The sequence below is a fragment of the Phaethon lepturus genome, unplaced genomic scaffold, assembly GCF_000687285.1.
Source record: "Phaethon lepturus isolate BGI_N335 unplaced genomic scaffold, ASM68728v1 scaffold35513, whole genome shotgun sequence".
In the NCBI taxonomy this organism is placed as follows: domain Eukaryota; kingdom Metazoa; phylum Chordata; class Aves; order Phaethontiformes; family Phaethontidae; genus Phaethon; species Phaethon lepturus.
The window spans coordinates 866-21,481 of NW_010530381.1; the positions used below are offsets into that span (position 1 = coordinate 866).

The 20,616-nt window shown below is 36.7% G+C and overlaps 1 protein-coding gene across 1 annotated transcript; it reads right to left on the reverse strand.

The window, feature by feature from the left end:
• Positions 1 to 286: 286 nt before the first annotated feature.
• On the reverse strand, positions 287 to 19,490 carry NDFIP2 (Nedd4 family interacting protein 2; the record flags this gene model as incomplete). The annotated part of the gene is made up of 5 exons (XM_010284253.1): positions 287 to 411; positions 9,824 to 9,911; positions 13,054 to 13,113; positions 17,740 to 17,867; positions 19,334 to 19,490. Coding segments are annotated over 5 exons (558 nt in total), but the record flags the coding sequence as incomplete, so codon positions are not given.
• Positions 19,491 to 20,616: the final 1,126 nt, after the last annotated feature.

A 20,616-nucleotide genomic window follows, 5' to 3' on the forward strand; every position in this document is an offset into this window, starting at 1 on the left:
GTATTTGTGCAAAGAATGAGTCATTCTGCATTTATTTCAGTGGAAAGATGAATGTAAAATGCTATGTTAGATAAAAATAGATTAAGCTTCATCATTAGTAAGCATATATAAATATATAGCAAGTAAATTCCCTACTAAAGTGGAAGTCGAAAAAATTTTAGGCACTCTTGTTAAGCAATGGAATTTAATATACTGATTTTTAATTCCATTATTATGTATCCTTGAATAAATTGTTATAGTTTGGTTCTACACACAAAGTCTGTACAGTGTGAATCAAGAAACATACCCGTACAATGAGAATCCATTTGATCAGGGAGAGACCAAATCCACAGATTGCACCATACCTTCCAGCTATGGTATTTGTGATACAGAAGGATAAACAAAATCCAATCCAGTTGAAAATAAATGCCACTATAAAATAAAAGAAACAGTAGCTTCTGTTAATCTGTACAGCTAAGCAAACAGACTTAACATTAATTTCACTTTTAAACTACTAAGGACATGCTTACACAGTCAGTAATTCCCCTCTGGTAATTCAGGCTTTCAGAGATCGACTTTGAACCCAGACATTCCCCATGGTATAGTCACTTAATAACAAAGCAAATGGTAAACAGCTTGGAACCTACTACTTTAAACAAAATTCCGACATAAAAGAAAGTATTACATTGCTACAGAAATCTAACCAGATGACACTAGACATGAAGGGTAAATGCAAACAAAGGACTATAACATACAAGACTTGCATTAAAAGAAAAAACAACAACCTCGCTACGCTTTCATAATCAAAAATATAGTTATATGCACACATACGTGCATGTATCAAGGCTGCATATTCAGCTTTATCCAGTTTGGATCGAACAGAATAAAAGTATCCACTCTTGCTCTGTAAACATAGTATAAAAATGAAGGTAAGTTGAGAAGCTGATGTTTCACTGGTTACTGTCTTCTCTTTTAGATCTATATTCAAGCATAAGATATAAGAAGCCTTGGAAGTTTTACATAGAAGCTTAAGAAATCCAGAAAAAAAAGGACATTGAGCATAACTGTTACTTCACTGTTACTTCAGTTAACACTTTCACAAAACTCCTAGTAGTTTTACAATTTAAAGTTTCGTATCTGCATATGTACTTGGCAATGAACATCATCATCTGTATTGACTTCAGTTTGTGTGCATTAGGTCAAAGTGTGGGAATTCCTAATTAGGTGATGTCCCAGCTTTAGAAGTAAGTGAGGGCAACTAAACAGAAAACCACCAAACAGAAGAGCTGGGGAAGCTGGCAGAAGACGACAACTCAGGAGTTCTGGAGAGATGGTAGAAAACTGAAAACATTAGGGAAGCCCACAGTAAACACAAAAATCACTGAAGAGGCAAGCAGGGGCAGATGGAAACAAAACCCCCGCACACAAATCCTTAAATCCCCAAACTTATGGAAAAAACAAAACCCACATAAAATTCAGACATTAAATCACCACAGAGAAAGAAGTCTGTCTTTTCAGTGAAAGTTTGAACACTTACAGCAAAACATTAGGAACAGAAAATTGGTTAATAGTTTTCTTAAATAAAAGTAAATTTGAGAGGATTATCTACAAACAATGACTTTTTTTGGTCATTTAAAACCTTGTTACGGCTCTTCCAACAATCCACATAAAGATGCAATGATTTGCCCACAAATGCAAAATTAGTCTGTAAAACTGCAGTGGGATTCCATGAACTGTAAAGAAATTGAAGCTCCATGAGAAGTTTTGGAAGACTTTACATCAACACAGTCATTTTGCACAAGTGAGAAAACATCCTGCCTCGGACAGAGCCATAGGTAACAGATGGTGGCAATGAGAAAGCTTATTTTTATGATAATTACTAATCTTAAAAAAAAAACCCCAGAAATCACAAAACGAAAACACACAAACAACTTTGAATAAATGTTGATCCAAACGGTATACGCAGAGAAGAAAAAAAAAAGAGCATTTCTATTACCTAAGAACAACACTGTGACCCTAACATTTACCTGTCTTTCCAAAACACAAAAAAAAGCATTTACATTTGAGAAAGCTTGAATACATTGTTTTGAAAACAGGATTCCCCTATTTCAAGCAAGCTCTGCAAATCCACCACACTTTTAAGAGTAACAGATTTCAGAAGCTAGTTCTTCAATGAGTCTCTGTTCCTGCCTCAGCAAAACAGCTTACTGTTACCCTCTCCTTTTCTCCCCACTACTCAAGCTACAAAAAGGGTGACTTCGATTGTGGCTCCAAAGATAGGCATGCTAAAAAGGACAGAAGATAGACATGTTTCTAATGGACTATGCAGACTAGAGCAATTCCCACCACACTTACAATTTTAACAGGTATTTATAAAAAACCAAGGATTTTTAAAATACCTGAACTGATTTGTATGCACATTATAAAAATTAGAGATTTCCCAACCATAAATATAGGAGGGGGGAAAAAACAGTTCTTATAATCAAAGTTAAACCCAGTGACAATTTTACCCTCCTTTCAATTTGACCTAAAGGAATATTCAAAATAGAATCCACAGTCACTGGATGAGTATTAGGTGGATATTTCACACTCAGTTGTTTGGCCAACTCCAGAAAGAAAAGGGATCAACATGTTCCAGTGTTGTTCACAATAGCTTTTTTCCTTTAACCAGTGTGCTGTTTCATCAGGTTATATAAGCAGACAATGAAAGCAGGAAAGACAAGGCATAAACTACACAAAAGTTGGAAACTACGCAAGTTGACACATCCCAATAAAACGGAACTATATACAGAGGGAAAATCTTACTATTTAAGCTTCTATCTGTAACCACCTGCTAGAAAAATTCTGCAGTGAGGACATAATCAAAATTCCCCGTCTTCAGCAGTATGAGGAACGTATTATTTCCACCACTGTAAACCTAAGCAACATATTAGGCAGAATCTCTTAACATGACCTTGGTGTTGCATCATTTTAACAAACTTAAGATGGGCAACAATAATGTATACATGTTTTCAGCCTTTCCCATTGCTTCTCTCTCACCTCCCCAGGCTCCTATTGGTGCTCATAAAATCATCTTCATTGTCTCTTCCTGGTTACAAAATACATGATTTCCTTTCAGAAATGCATCTTCAGCTTCTGAGTAGACTGCAAAAAATGAGCTTTTAATCTATATTCCACTTGTTTTTCTCTACATCAAGATTAGTCTCATCTGCCTATCTGTATCTTTTGCCATGATGATCTCCTCTGCCAGTCATGCAAGTTGGCACAGCTTTGTGGCCCACACCGCATCTGGTAAGAGTTACTGATATGATTTTGTCTGTAATTCCAGCCTCACATAATTATTGCAATAAAAGTTGTCCATAATTTTCATCCCTATATTGCCATAGAGAAGCCACAGCACAAGTTTCTCCATGAAGCTGAGAGAAAAAATACAATGGTGAGGGCACAGATTAGTAAAAGGAACCATCTACTATTTTCTCCAGATGTATCTAATTCCTTCTCTATCTACTAAATAGATACACCTAAGTCATTGTGCGAGCTTCTTGCTGCAACAAATGCAATCCTCCACTATTTGTCTGTATCCACTCACTTTGTGAAATGTAAATGACACTGCTCAGCAGTTAAAGAGATGACCTCATCCTTCATACCACTTCAGCTTCCCATGACATTCTCATAAAGACAATGTTCTTGGTCTAACACTAATACACACTACCACAAAGAAGAAAGCAATCCCTAAAAATGACACAGAAAGTCTAAAAAGCTGCTACAACATCACCGTTTTAACTAACAAAGCGTTCTTATCTTCTGTTTGCCCATTCTCTTCATGCAGCCACATTCTGTGTTCATCTTCTAGACTCCCACTGCAAGATTAACCACTCTGCAGCAAGAACTGTTTCCTAACCCAGAGATCGCTAGCGTTTGGGTTCATACTTGAGCCCAACTTTCAACTATTGCCCTCTTCCTTTTAATAGACTTCAGATCTTTAGATGAAATTCACACTGACTGCACTAGCATCATGATTTCAGTCTCTTTGCTACTCTAACACCATACAGACAAGTGGGACTAACAAAAAAAAAATAATTTTGAGTTTTATACATTCCTGAAGTGCCAACAAGTGGAGAAAGTAAGTCTACATTAATGTAGTTCACATAAAAAGAATATAACCATTAGAGCTATTCCCTCACGACAACAAAACTCAATGAAAAATAGGTAAGAAGTTCCTTTTTGGGAGGAGGAAGGTTGGACTAAAGGTCTTCTTTAATAAAAAGTCTTCTTGATAGCCAACGTAGCGCCCACAACAATTATGTTGTACTTTTATTTCTCTGTATGTTTTGCAATAAGATAATCCCAGCTGAAATATAAAGCACAGTATGGTCTAAATGTTGTAAAGGTCTTAGAATCTGACACACAAAACAAGGCTATCCATCAGCTATTTCCACACCCAAAGCCCTCCTCTGAGAAGCAGTGGTCAGCATAGGATTTTTCGTTTCAAAAACTGAAGTTAGAAATCAAAAGTCTTCTATCTACCATCAATTCTAAAGAAGTTGGAGTAAAATAATTCAACTTGGTTTCGACAAACAAGCTTGTATCCACTGCCATTCTCCATTCTCCAATAACTAGAAGGGCAAGGCAAAGATGTTGTATGAAGCTGTACCTTGTCATTATGTGGTCAAACATTGGAAGAGTGGCCAAACATTGGAACAAGCTGCTCAGGGAGGTGGTGGAGTTGCCATCACTGCAAGTGTTCAAAAAACGTGTGGACATGGCACTTCGGTTTAGTGGGCATGGTGGTGCTGGGTTGACAGTTGGACTTGATGATCTTAGAGGTCTTTTCCAACCTTAATGATTCTGTGATTCTGAATTTATTCATCCATGCTTGCTTTTTGTCAGTGTTCGTTAAGTTGCAAACCAATATTGACATATCCTTTCATTCTGTTCTCACAATTTACAGCAAACAAAACTTGGGTTTTCAAGTTAAGTAATCTTGTGCAAAGATTTTGAGTTGCACAGATTGCAACACATCAGAAGATGCAACAATAATGACAAGCATACTAGAACAAATTTGCTTTTTCTTCAATTGTTCTTGCACTTCACTTGCTGATCTTTTTTACTTAGCCTTCCACAGCTACGTATTAATCACTTGTCTGAAGCGTATATTAAGCATCATGAAAAGAAGCCATCAAAACTGGTCTGAAGACCTATGTTGGTTCCAAATTTTAACCACAGCTCAAGCCTGTGGTAAGATTATAATGGCAACTATATACACAAAAAGTAGCCATGTTCAGTTACATCCTTTAGCCCCTGATTTGTTTGTCCGATTTATTATCTTAATATACAGTAATCACCAAAGAGCTTAATGCTTCATACCTGGACTAGTTTACTAAGCATACTGCAATAAATAATACTTTACAGATCTTCATGCACCACTAGAAATTGTTCTTCCCATTCCTGCATAGAATTTATTCCATTTGTGAACTGGGACACATTTTGGCTCCTTCCTGAAGGGTTCACCTGAAGTCTGATGATGATCACCAGGAGCATTTGCTATCAACTTCAGACTTTTTCCACACACACACCCCCACCTGAGTGATGAATGCTCAAAAACTTCCCTAGGCAATTTATTCCTACTGCTTCATTACCCTTGTTGGTAAGTTTTTCTTAATGCCCAACTGGAAACTTCCTCATTCCAATTATTTTGTATTGCATCCTATACGTATGGAGAAACCATGTAAATCAAATTCTTTCTGCATAAAGACAAAAGTTCGGTAATTGTGTATGAAGGTCAGCCAGGCTCCTCTGATAACCAGACGGAAACAAGCACTCCCAAAACAGTTCCTTTATCTCCTTCCAACATTTGCAATTTCAGTCAAATGACTTCCCCTCAGCTTCTCTTGGATGACTAAGGGAAACCTTAGTTTCATTCATAACTTTTGTGATATGGACATACAAAAGCCAGGTTTCCTCAATTCACACAGAGGAATCTTCCCGCCAGGAATTTAGACCATGCTTACCACTCTTCAGGAAGTATACAACAGGAGGCTGTGTTCACCCTGAGTTTGTGCTACAACCCTGCCTTCCAGCTGTGCCTGCTTGAAATCCCCTAAGATATCCTAGCTTGTGTGCAGTTTATTGACTGTTTGAAGCACCTAACAGCTTTGAAAAGTGTATGAACTTAAGTTTACAAAATCTCGGTACAGTTATTATCTGTTCCAATACAGGGACAATATGTACATTTACATTTCTCCACATCATGAGATTTTATTGGTGTGAGTTGTACACAATGTTTAAATTGCCCAGATGTTGTTCAAAAAGAACAAATCAGATCTTTATATGAGAACTCAAACTTCATCTGTATGATCAAACACTTTTCTCCATTTCTTCCTCCTTATTAACCCATCTGTGAGGTTCAAATTAATATGAGTTTTTCCTAGGTTGTAGGAACAACCCAAAACTTCCTTCCATGGTTTCTAAAATTCCAGATGAACTCTGCAATTGATTCTGGGCCCACAGGTGAAAAGGCTGGTTGATACATATAAGGCACTTCTTAAATATAACTGAAAACCACATAAGCCTTTTATTACTGCACAAAATGACCTCCTTCACACAATGAACCAGGATGAGCAAATCAGACATGATTCAAAAGACTGCCACTATGGGCAGATTAATCATGAAAACCAAACACTTAGAGCAAGTAACTGTCAGGAACCAATCACCATTACAGCTGTGTTCAAAATGGAAAGAAACAGCTCAAATTTCTCCTCTTTGTGGTGCACACAAAAAAAATCAAAACAAGCAAACAAAAAAATCACTCTGAGAAACTCACCTATTCACAATTTCCTCTGGCATTCTGAAAAGTTTATACTATGCTATATAAAGCACAGCCAACTTAAAAAATCATAACAGAAAAACAATATATTAAGTGGTCTGATAGCAAAATTTGAAGCATTTTGCTTTCATAGCAAAATGAATATATTCACTAATATATTCGTTTACCTCAAAATCAGAAACTGACAAACATCAGCCCTCACCATTAGAGAGCGGATTCTTTGCTCACCAACATAATCACAGATTTCAAGTGCAACACCATGTCATGGTTTAGCCCCAGCCGGCAACTAAGCCCCACACAGCCGCTTGCTCACTCCCCCACGGGACGGTGGAGAGAATTGGAAGAGTAAAAGTGAGGAAACTCATGGCTTGAGATTTCACAACACTGTCTTAAAACATATGCTTTTACCACATATTCAAAATAAAATACGTTGTTTTCCAAATTTTTCCACTAAGTTTCTGAATCAAGAGCTGAAGCAAAAAACTCACCTGTTCACACAAGGGACTTTCATTCTTTAGAGTATAAGGTCTCATTCTATTTAGTTATGCTAAACAGAACAGTACCTTATAACTTAGATGGGAAACAGGTTTGTCATTTGCATGCACCAAGCTCCTAAACCAAACAAAAACCCCAAACAAACAGATATGGCCACTAGATGGCCGCAAGACAGCAATTTTATGCAACTTGGGCAGCTACCACTAGATGGTAGCTACATATCGGTAGTTGATTGCAATGTGCTGAAGCTCAGTAAAAGGTCTATTTTTTTTTACACTTCAGATGAGTAAAATGAAATCAAAAAAGCTAACTTCACTGGTTGATACTGAAAAAATCTTCCTACCAGCACTGAAGGTAACAGTCACAGGAGAGGGTGGGAGAGCATATCTGGAACAAGCTATTTGTTCCACACTCCTCTCACTAAACAGTTCCTGACACTGTTCTCCTGCATTTTAATTAAGTGAGGGAACTTATTCTAGGCTCTGTGTGATCTGCCACCTCTACTTACAGCATTTAAATATATCCCACCCTGGAAAAAAACCCCAGAAGATAGACATACTGTGAATTTCATTTTAATTCCTGTTCTCTTAAAACTACATACATAAACTTTATGGGGACTTTCCTCTCCTTAGAGGGACGGGAATACACCACCCACTATTTACAATCTACCCTTATTAAGTTAAGCCCATTTGTCATTTAGTTCTCCAATCTCCCTAAGAAAAACTGCTGAAAATTAATATTACAGGTCTATAAATGCCATGAGTTTTTGTGAACTCCTCATACTATGAACACAAACAAGTAAACTTTATCAATTTCCATATGTAACCAGTATCCATAACAGCCCACACGGATCCAAATTAAGCATACACTTGCAAAAATATCTTACAGTGTATAAGGACTCATTTTATGCATTTCATTCATAGGTCAGCAAAGTTGGCAGTACCACAGTCTCAGAATAATCAAGGAAAATTATGATGTATTGAGTTTTTTTGTCAAATGTGTGGAAGTAGCACTCTGTGCAGTCAGTCTTAGCTAAACAGCTACTTGAAGAGAAACTTGCCAGTTTATCCAAGTAAATGTCTGTGCTCTTGAAGGTAGGCGCAAGGTTCTGGGCATGCAGTTTTGGCCAACTGCATGTGAATATCATTGGACCCTTTCTGGAGCCTTTGATTCCAGTACAGCTTCTGCACAGCAGGATTTTTACTACTGCTGTGCTCCTATCTGCAAGCTAACAAGTCTGTTTTCAGCTGTGATTTTAAGGACTTAAAACATATTAGAGCCAACAATTCTTTTGACCTCCAAGGGCAATGCTAATGAAGGCCTGAACCAGGATTTAAAAGCAAGAACAAGTTCACACAATACAAAACCTAAATAGGTTAAATACAAAAAGTTGTAGCACATAGGGAAGAGAAGAAAGGGAAGAAGAAAAATGAAGCCGTAACCCGCTTTGCCCCCAAGAATATACACCCTTTCTATGGTCCAACTACGGAAAGAGGTCAGACTACAAAACTCACTTTGTTACCCTATATGTATATATTTGCCATGTGAGGTAGGCACATATATTGTTATCACAAGATGTAAACACCACATTGTCCTAGTACATTGTATGCCAACATGCAAAAAACTTCCGTGAAAGTTCTGTAACCTGCATCTGTAACAGTTAGATACAGACACTGTGAGAGACATTAAAGAAAACAAGAACGAAGATGAGATCTAAGTAGAGAGACATAAAGGAGATTTCAGTGGATAATCAACGAGCTTTCATCCTGAATGACTACATCCCCAACACCAAGCTTCCATCCAGGTTGCCAAACACATTTATTTCAGAAAGGGAAAATATCCTCAGAAATTAGAAAGAAACACACAATCGGCAAAACAGAAGCAACATCTTTCCAGAAGTAACTTATAGTGGCTAAATCTAACTTTGCTCAATGCAGTACATAAGTTACAAGACACGCACAGTGTGCGCACACAGGACCTGAAGAAGTGCTACAGCAGTGCTGGCTGCAATCAGACATTTCCTGAAGACAGTACATTTTTATATGCTAGTGGTTAGTTCAACCTGAAAATGAGCATGGTTGAATTTGTTCCAAAAATCCACCCACAGCTATTTAATTCACTATGCTAACATCAGCAACTTTTATACGGCACATCATCCCTCTCAAATTTTTTCTACTTAAAAACTGATTGCCAGATTTCTGTGATCCAGCCTTTAATTTAAGCGGGTAGTCCAACTAGAAGATGACAGAATTTCCCAACTCATCGGTAACAGCACAGCCTTGCAATGCCTCAAAACATTTAATATGATTTTGCTTTGTCCCCTTATCCGTGACAGATGCCACAGAAAAAAAGCGCAACATATTTGCTACATCTGAAATAGGAAGTGTATATCTGTGTAGAGGTAAAAAAACCCATTCATTACAGTACATTAATGCAGTTTATCACAGCTATCTTTTATATTCCATTAGAAAAAAGGTACAATTAAGATACACCTCAATAGGTCGGGGATACAAGATAACTTACTGAAAAATGCCAACATGAAGATGCCATCATTGCCCACTCTAAGCTGATCTGCATCACTGAAATCATCCCGTGGTGGATACTCTTCTTCCTGGATTTACAGGTTAGTGATAATTTAGTGAAAAGTTTATTTTAGAGTAACTATCTGTAGGATTAAAGTATTAATTATGTTTCTAAAGCTAGAAGAAAATTGACATTTCTATAACATGTCCACATCAAGGATGTTTAAAAGAAAAATAATTCATATCTGTAAAACAAGTCTTATTTGTTCCTTGTATTGACAGAGCCCAAATTTTCTGTAAAAGTTTCTGTACAAGATATGTACATACTGCCTATTCATCTTAAATGAAGTTAGAAATTATTTCAGATGAGTATTTGACAATCAAAATCAACAGAAATCTTTTTTTACTGTTACTATCCTGATATGCGGCAAGCTGTTAAATACCTTCTGGAAAAGTCATTACATAATATGTTCTTTTTTTTTTTTCCTGCCAGAAAAGTCTTTTAATGCTTCCCAAAATACAGAATACGGTTTTAGAATAAGGTTAGTATCTTAAAATAAATTGCTGCACTAACCTATTTGACTACCCTATAACCTACTGCAAAAACAGATGCAAAGCAAAGAAAACCGCTGGGGACACTAGAGGGCGCGAGCACATTAAAAGTGTTTGAAAAGTCGTCTAAACTCAAAAAGCACAGTATTTTAAGTCAAAGAAAAGCAAACAGTGATGTCAGCAAAACAATCCAAAGATTTCTCCCGTCGTGTCAAAATACTAGATTCTTAAGATACTGAAAGTATGAGTTTGTTTGATTTCTCTGTAGTTAATTTCCAACAGAACTTGGCAGATCTTACGTATGCAAGTTCTGTGCACAAGGAAAACAGTTCTGCAACTGTAGAATGGGAAACGTAGAAGTTTTCATGACAGCATTTAAAGAGTCTGATGTAAACCTGTTAAACACACCATTTTTACACTTAAATGAATAACATCAAAACAATGCAGGATGATACAAGTAAATAATGCTGTCAGTAGCAGCAGTAATGTGGTCTAGACATGAGCATGAGTAACATTCTTTTCCTTTTTTTTTCTCCAATTTATCACAACTTATTAGAAATGAGATAAGAAATGACCTACAAAAAAAACCATTTAAATCAAGGGAGTCAAGTGAGACTTACTTGTTTCACCCACCACAAACACTTACTATTGAAGTAAAGTACTTCTTATTTTTAACATACTATTCAGTCGCTGTACCAAATGTTATTTTGTACAGTTAGTTCATAACTAAATGGGCATGAAAATCACAGTCATCTAAAGCTCTGTCATGTGATTGACATGTTCACCTTTGTCAACACAGCAAAATAATTTACCAGGGTAGAGTGATGATGGTTAAAAATGTGCTAGAACAAACTGTACCAACTCAAGGCAACCAGCATTACTCCTCCTAACAGGGCCATGACATTCCAGCTGCACTATTTAATTTCAGATTAATTAACCAGGACTCTGTATCAGATAAATTACTTGAAAAAACACTGCTATTCACATAGACAATAGTAAGGAAGGCAAAAAAACCTAGCTGAACAACAGTCCTAAGGGGCTATAATCCAACTCTAGGTAATTTCAGATGTCCCTAAATCATCTTTTTAAGTGCCTATGAAAGCATTAGTTTATTTATCTCAACTTTGCTAGGGCTGAAAATGCACTTAAAGAGCTACATTTGAACGTGCTTATCTCTGAAAAAGTATGCTACAAAAGTTCCTTTTCCAAGTCAGGACAACAAAAAATATTTTTATTTTTAATTTCAAAAGGTCTATAGAATCCAATATAAAATATTTTGGGGGATTTTTTTTTTTTAAACTGTCTGCTAACTACTGTATTTCATACTGGCATTTCCAAAACAACTAGTGAATTACGGTCTATGCAAAATGTTGTCTCAGAAAAAGGAAATTCTGCTCTACTAAAAAAACAAGTTTAGCAGGCTTTTCTGTATGCACAGGCTTCTGTAAGGCTCACCTGTGTGAGAAACACAGGTCAATATATAAGCCACGGATATGAGAGTAGACATTTGCAAGTAGGCACTGTTGCAGTAAGTGTAAACAAGTTATAATTTATTACACTCCATGTCAAAAGGGAATTATATTAAACCAAGTTCTATTCACTGTCTCCAAAAATTGGAATATGAAAACTATCAAGAACATTTAAGAAATTAAATAGTTTCTTGTGCTTAAATGATGTTCAGCCTATATCTACATCATTTAGTATTATGAGGCTTTATGATCAGTCTGGCAGACTCAAGACACTAACTGGCCACTGCTCAAGCCTCACTGATACCAGCTGTCTTTCACAGAGCTCTCATTTGATCTAGTTGGTGTCAACTGCCCCAATCTTTCTTCAAAATGTAATTGTTTGCCACTATTCATTGAGGCATGAAAAGGGTCAATGCAGAATGACTGTCCTCTCTGCTGATGCTTATAACTAAATGTAATTTCATCATAATACTTCCATTAGATATCAACATTTTTATCAATGAGAATAATTATATATTTTATTTATGTATTATTTCTTATTAATGAGAAGAGTGTCATATAACAATACACACAAATCCATGAAATATATAATACTGTTTCAGTATCTCATACTGATTCTTGACAAATTTAGCTATGTTAAGGATCATGGACAACATTTCTCGTTTGCTAAATATGCTGAGATCTGTAAAACAGAAAACTGACTGTTCCTATGACAAAAGAAACAGCTAAACAGCAAAATATATTATCAACATAAATGGCATGTCACAGAGTAATTTCCCTAAGCAAAGGGACACAGCATCTGTTGAAGTCAAACCTATTAATGTCTCTCAAACTACAGTGTTGTCTGTAGTATTCTGCAAAAAGGGGACTGTTTTTCCCCCCCAGTGCTTTGTAAATTCTTTCAAATTGAAACCCAGCATGGCGTATAGTGAGAAAACCACCTTTAATCAAGTAAAGAACCCAAGTTTTCAGGAATCCTTTGGATAACTAAACTGATATAACTGTTCTCAATGCAGTGGATTTACAGAGAAAGACTTCTGAGGAAAGGCTCAAATTACTTAATAAACCCCATAAATTATACCTTCAGCATACAAAACAATATGGAGAAGTTAATGGTGGGGGAAAAAAGGCACAATGAACCCCCAAAGCATTTGTTTGCCTGCAGGAAAATTCATAGTTAAAGTCTAAACTAAAGAGAACTATACCATACCTCTGGATGACTGAGGAATATTTCATCAAACAGACTCCTAGACTCCCTAAACTGGGCGTGCTAAGCATGTAAAAACAGAAAAACATAAGACAAATGCAACTGAAAAGCATTAAGTAAAAGCCATTCATTGCAACATATAAACAAGTCATTTAACTGTTAGCAATATTTTTGTCCATTTAAATTAACCTTGTAAAATTGGCCTTGAGAATCTGAAAAGGAAAACATCAAAAGCCAGGGTAACTGATGCTATCACTACTGATGACATTAAGGCTGTTACCATTTCTTTGGTACATGGAGTAATCTGGGAGCATTTGAAAAAAAATAAATGTTTATGCACAATGTATTCTTGTAAGACAAACTACATTAAGGACTCCAAAAACAAGTACCAGAAGTTTCATTAAAATTTAAGTTTAGATTGATCGTACGATCTGTGGATGCAGGGCCTATGATGAAGTCTTTGATCGCACTAATGACTTTTGTAAGATTGCTACCTCACTCAAGAAAAAAAAAAGATGAAAGTTGTTTAGTGAATGCGCTGCCTTTTTATATCATTTTCCTCCCTTCTGCTCAATGGGTAGGTTTGTAGCCTTTTTTACTGCACGCTTTGGACTATACTATGAAGCAATTATCAGCTTCATTTATCACTCAAGGTAACGCAAGGACATTCAACTTTTTCCAACTGTTCACATTATTGACGTGATGAGGCAGTATCTCCTCATTTTACAAGGAAGAAATTAAGAGATATGGATCATAGCAGAGTTCACATTCATAACAGCATTATTTTCATAAGGCTGAAAATAAAAACTGAAAAAAAAAAACATGTTCTATTGTCTGTGTATGTTTTGCAAAGTATGTAATATACAAGTCAGATACTGTCCACAGCTGTCACTGCTTGTGATCTCCAAGACAGTGAAAAGTGAGAAAACAATTAACTACATACCAGCAGCACAAAGTTTAAGTCACTTATCTCTTCTTCCATGAGTATTCAGAACGAAGGATCAAAATCCTTCCCCTGAAGATGGCAAACCACCACTCTAACCATAATATGACCATTTCTTCTTATTCCAGTTATCTGCCAGATTAAGAAAGCCTTATTATACAGTCTTAGTCCACCCCAATGTAAGTCCATCTGAGTTATTAAATAAGGCAGTGATTTTGTGGCAGTATCACATGGTAAGGTAATTAAAATGGCAATAATTAAAACTCTGCTGGTACATAATTTTAGTATCAGTTACAAAACTGGAATCCAGCTTCAGCATTGCCTACTTTTCCCCCAAATCTCAGCTGTGCAACCTTAATATTGTTTCTTTAAGATAGCTTGTGTGTGTCCATGCTTCTGCTTTTAAAAAAAAAAAAAAGACACAGAAGCAAACTGAGCAGAAATTCTACCAAACTTGAGATCTTTAGCAGTCAGCAGGACTGTGGCTTTTAAATACTCTGAGTAGACTTCTGATACTAACTTAGTACTGCTGTAAGTCTACAAACTTTGTAGCCAATTTCTGCATTGGGGGAATGATGGTGTATTGCTACTGGTTTTTCATAAGTGAAATTCTTGTGGAGTCAGCACATAGTTCTTGAACATCAAGTTCTAATACATGTTTTGGAAAAGCAGACTATGTAAAAGTTCATTTATCACTTTGTCACCATATGCTACTCTCCTACCTTTTAACTCCAGATTCCTTGTCCCTCCTGACTTCTTTTTTCCTCACACACCAGCTTCAGCTCCTTTCCCAGCACCACATTTTGTCCCCACTTGGGTTCCTTTCTTCACCAATCCCAGTTACCCTTCTCCTCCTGTTTCTCATTTAAATCTCTCGGTACTCTCTCCATACCACTGCTCTCCATTCACTCTTGCCTTTTGTCATTCTGACTTAGACCCATCCTCTCTAATCATAGAATGGTTTGGGTTGGAAGGGACCTTTAAAGGTCATCTAGTCCAATCCCCCAGCAATGAGCAGGGACATCTTCAACTACATCAGGTTGCTGAGAGCCCCAACCAACCTGACCTTGCCAGGATAGACTGCCATCTACCACCTCTCTGGAAAACCTGTGCCAGTGTTTCACCACCCTCATTGGGAAAAATGTCTTCCTTAGATCTAGTCTAAACCCACCCTCGTTTAGTTTAAAACTGTTACCCCTTGTCGTGTTGCAACAGGCCCTGTTAAAAAGTCTGTCCCCAGCTTTCTTATAAGCCCCCTTGAAGTACTGGAAGGCTACAATAAGGTGTCCCTAGAGCCTTCTCCTTTCCAGGCTGAACAACCCCAACTCTCTCAGCCTGTCCTCAGAGGAGAGGTGTTCCATTCCTCTCATCATTTTGGTGGCCTCCTCTGGACCTGCTCCAAGAGGTCCATGTCTTTCCTGTCCTGAGAGCTCCAGAGCTGGACGCAGGACTCCAGGTCGTGTCAGAGCAGAGCAGAGGGGCAGAATCACTGCCCTCGACCTGCTGGCCACAATTCCTTTAATGCAGCACAGAATATGGTTGGCCTTCTGGGTTGGGAGTACACATTGCTGGCTCATGTCCAGCTTTTCATCTACCAGTACCCCCAAATCCTTCTCAGCAGGGCTGCTCTCAATCCCTGCCTGTGTTCACTTTGAACCAGTTACCTCCTTGCCCAACCAAAACCAGACTTCTCCTACAACATGTAAACTTCAGAGGCTCAGAGTCATTGTCGTTCTTCCATCCACCTATCATTGATGCCCCTGCAATTGAACCAAGTGGCTTTCCCCTTCTCTTCTAAGCAAAGGCCAAGAATAATAAAACTACTTCTGAGCACACCAGAAATTCCTAATTCTGAGTCCAGTGTTTTCACCAGAAGCAGTCAAGAGCAGTCATAAGGTGTATCTACTTTTAGTCCCATAATCCTACTCTGATACAGAACATTTGAGAATGTTCTCTGGTGACAGCACACCTGCTGTCCCATCCCCTTCAGAGCTATCAGTAGTCTGAACTTGTTCAGGCAAGACTAACTCCACACATTTACTAAATTGAAAGCTGTATGTATCAACTGTGGAAACTAATTTTTCAAAAACTTGTAATTTGGCCAAAACCAGGCAGATTTTCTAAGGAAGGGCAAAAGACGTTTCTGACACAGTGACCTGAACATGTGAGAGAGCTCTCCAAAAAAAAGCTTAAGATGACAAGGAAAAAAAAAAAAAGATTTTTTTGTTTGTTTGTTTTGCTTATCTTTATTCTTGAAATTGGCTGAACCCTACCCTGAGGTTTTCCCTGTGAAATTCAGGTCAACGAAGACTGCTTGTACATCTGAAACTTTCATCCCATAGGGTTCTAGACAGAAAAAGTTAAAAGCAACATGAATCTTGCAAGAGAGTTGCACACGTCCTGTCTGAAGTGTAGGAGGACTGGTAATGGTACTCTAAAAGTTAAGGTTTGGGTTTCTGATGTCCCAAGTAAGTTTAAAAGTTTATAATTTCAGATTGAGGGTTTCATTCAGACCAATATTTCAGAAAAAGTTTTACTCATGCGACAAGCAGTAGGGACAGACTACACAGAATCCATGCTCCTGTTAAAGCATTTAAAAGGTTACAACTAGAAATCATCATTTCATAGCAGAAACTTGGCAAGTAACCATGCAAATGTTCCTGGTTCCCTGCTGCATTTAGCAAAACAGATTTGTGCAACACCTTCACTGGTGACATTACACAAATCCACTTTAACTTTAGCTGTACATACCTTAAAGTGAGTGTTGCACACTGTGATTACCGCCCAGTAGTCAAGGAAGGAACAACCTCCTGCTAGGTAAGCAGAATTGTTTCTCCCAGTCACAAGCACACTGCAGTCAGGAAGACTTAAAATGCATCTCAAATGCAACCATATTTGATCTCAAGGTGGAGATTTTTAGTGAAAGCACTGGAAGCCTAGTTTGGGTATAGTATATTATGGCCAATACTACCAAAACAGCAGAATTTCCACATTCCAAAACTTGGGAGAAAGAAAACGGAAGAACTTTGCTTATAAAATTAACATTGAACATAAATTGCAGATACAAAATTTTCCATGTTGAAGACTGTATTCTTTATAATTTTAATTTTTATAAAACTATAAGCACTGAATATATACCTGAATATATGAATATACATATTACTTAATATACCTGTTTAGCATAATTTGTGGTGTGGGGTTTTTTGTTTGTTTTAAGTACTTGGAAGATTTCTTTGAACTTCCTTATTAAAATTTTCATGAAGCAAACAACAGGGACCTTTCCTTTTAAAAAAGTTCTACATTACTTGGCGTTTTGACCCTTCCAGATTGTTGGAATTGTCCTTTCTCTCTGAAGGTCTACTTTGTTCATTAATTTTATTTGGGTTTTTTTTACCATCTGAAACACTAAATATCAGCAATAACTCTACAAAGTAGCATTAGTAGTGGATACCTAACTAAAAGATGACAAAATACTGGATAAACTATTAAGACAGGGCAAAATTTGGCTTTTAAAGATGTTTAGACAGCAGCTATGCCTCAGAAAAGAGTAAAAATGATACACTTTTCACAGTACTTTATAACTAACTTACACTATCTACACAAAACCTCAGAATCCAAAATATTTAAATCATCATCCCACCATTATTTTAATAAATAAGCCATAATGTGGGTCTAATTGTTATAAATAATTAAATTAGCCTTATAAGTTTCACAAAATTGAAATAAAGCAGAACTATATCACTTACTCGTTGGGCAACTTCTGCTGCAGCAGCTGCCATTGCTGCAGCTTTGGCCTTCTCTGCTTCATCGTAAGTAGGAAGAGAGGTAGCTACACTGTATGGAGGTGGTACAGGATAAAATTCATTGTGTGTTTCTGTTCAAAATAAAGAGGTTATGCATTTTTAAGCCAGAAAGATGTCAAGAATATTAATTTTTACATGCACATAAGCTTTGAAAAAAAATATATACTTTAACAGAGGCTAAAATTGATTATATTTGTATTTCAAGTTCTTGTAAGTTGTACCAAAAAATTATTTTTATAAAATAAAATAGTTAACAGCTTCATGGTGCTTTTAGTTCCTACTCAAGGCAGAAACCTTAACCTAGATGCTTCAGGGAGCCAACAATTTTATGAACAAAAAATCGTATTTGCTGAGTTACATCCCTAGGCATTCCAACCAAAGGCTTTCTGTCAAATCATACAAAAGACATGCACAGAAGCATCCTAAAAAAAAGCTTTTAATTATCAACATCAATTAGTTACTTAAGTCCAGTAATAATCATGCTGTATTTTTATTAGCATGGCCTTGTTGCTAACTCCAGTTGTTCTATGAAAATCAGTTTTTCTAAGATTTCAATTTCACCACGTGCTTTTAAAAATGTTCCTTCTATCAAAATGGACCACAGGCGTCATTCTTAAATACTGAAATAGTAAAGCATCATCATATAAAATAGAATTATTAACAAATTGAATAAAAACTATTTAAAATACACCTTTAGCTTCCTTCTACAGCCAGCAGCAGTTTGTAAAAAGATTGCTTACATGGTAAAGATTTGTCAGCACAGGTCACATGGTAAAGAGATCTGTCAGCACACCACCACAAAGATGTTATATATAGGGATAATGCTGCATACTTGCAAACACTCTCAAAGAACAGGGGCAGGAAACTGCTCCTTTAATCACCATTAAAAAAATTAGGTTAGAGATTACTTCTAAAATATTTTCTGGCCCATGGGAGACACAAATCCAAGCAACTTTGCTTAAACAGGGACTTCGATGTTGCCTGCTGTAAAATCTCCCAAAGAAAAGTCACAACCTCATGAGAAAGGGAGCAGTGAATAAATGGAGAAGATGACCCCTGTTACCCATTTTCCACAAGAAGATTTATCAAGAGCCTTTAAAGCAAAATGAATTTTTCCATAGCAATATTTTCACCAAACAATACCATACACTTAAGAAGTTTGAGTTTTGACAAATTAGTGCTTTGTTGTTTTTGTTTTTTTTTTTACAAGGAAGCAATGAAAATTGTTAATGAGGTCTAATAATGGAGCACTACTCAAAGACGTAGATTACATGTGGAACTGAACTACATGCAGACTTAAATAAAACCTATTACACCAATTAATGAACATCCATTTAGTCTAGTAATTTGGCAGCGTAATTTAGAAATGTGCTTCTTCTGAACAAACCAGGCAAGAGGCTGTGCATGAAAGCACCGCTTTTGACTGCAATTGTGTGCGTAGAAAAAAACAGAAAAAACCTACACCATCGTGCCACTTTGAACCAAGTGCTGATTCACGCACGCTCCTCCCTGACAAGCTGTTATGTAAGAAAAATACCTGAGGTTGCAGCTGCTTCTACAGCTATGCTACAGTAAGGTGGAGGGGAAGTGTCTGCTTCAGATAAGGCTGCTGTCTGCGGAGTCTGCGGAGTCTCTGTAGACGTGGAAGGCTGCTCAGCTGCTGAAGACTCTGGGGGGTCATCCTCATTGTGAAGCTTAGAAGAAAAACACACAGATTTCAGATGCACTTAGGGAATACTTTCCATGCCAACCTAGTACTTGCACAGACATCTTCTAAAAGAGAGAAGATTACTCTTCAACAAAACCAAAAATTATTTACAAAACAGCACATGACTACTTTAAGTAGTCCAGTTAAATCCTATTAAGCAAACAGCTCAAGATAATCTTAATTGCCTTTCCCCCGTGCCCCTAGAAATGGATTCCTTCTCAATGATGTTCACAGAGTCTTAAAAATCTGTTTTTTTTTAATGCTACCATATAGGAAAATACTGACTATAAAATACTTTCTATTATATCAATATTTGAACACTATTGCACTTTTTTCCCCTTAAATACATTCATAAAATGTATTAACCTATTTTAAAATACAGAAATAAGAATTTGTATAAGCAAGAATGTTGATTAAAACTGTGGAATTTGGATCCAGCAACTAATGTCTTTTCTTAGAGAAGGTATTTTTGATTATTTTATCTAATTTGATAGTGTTTCAAATATGAATCGAGCTTTAAGAAAAGTACTAAGATTAAACAAAAAAGTGCTAGTTCCCACTAGCATAAACTACAAGACGCCTAGAAGGCAACTACTGAAGCATCATATTTAAAACCCAGAAAATAAGATTAGTAAATTGAACATATCTGAAAAAGAATTCTGTTACATCAAATTGGTAGTTTCTATGAACACCCTACAGAAAAATATTATTTTAATTTCAATAATAAAAATATTAAGAATACATCTATATCAATTTCATATCAGGTAAAATACAATCAGATTACTGGAAAAAGCACACTCTCAGAAGAAAGAATGCTAAGTTCTTTGTTAAGTAGTGTAACATTCATACCAAAACTGTTTTATATCCAGAGTATACCAAAGGTCACAGTATGGTTGAGGTTGGAAAGGATCTCTGGGGGGGCATCTGGTCCAACCTCCCTGCTCAACCACAGCTACCTACAGCTGGTTGTTGGTTGCCCAGGACCCTGTCCTGATGGCTTTTGAGTATCTCCCAGGATGGAGATTCCACAACCTTCCTGGGCAACTTGTTCCATTACTCAGTCACCCTCATATTATAAAATATAAAAATAATTAAAAAAAAAAAAAAAAAGG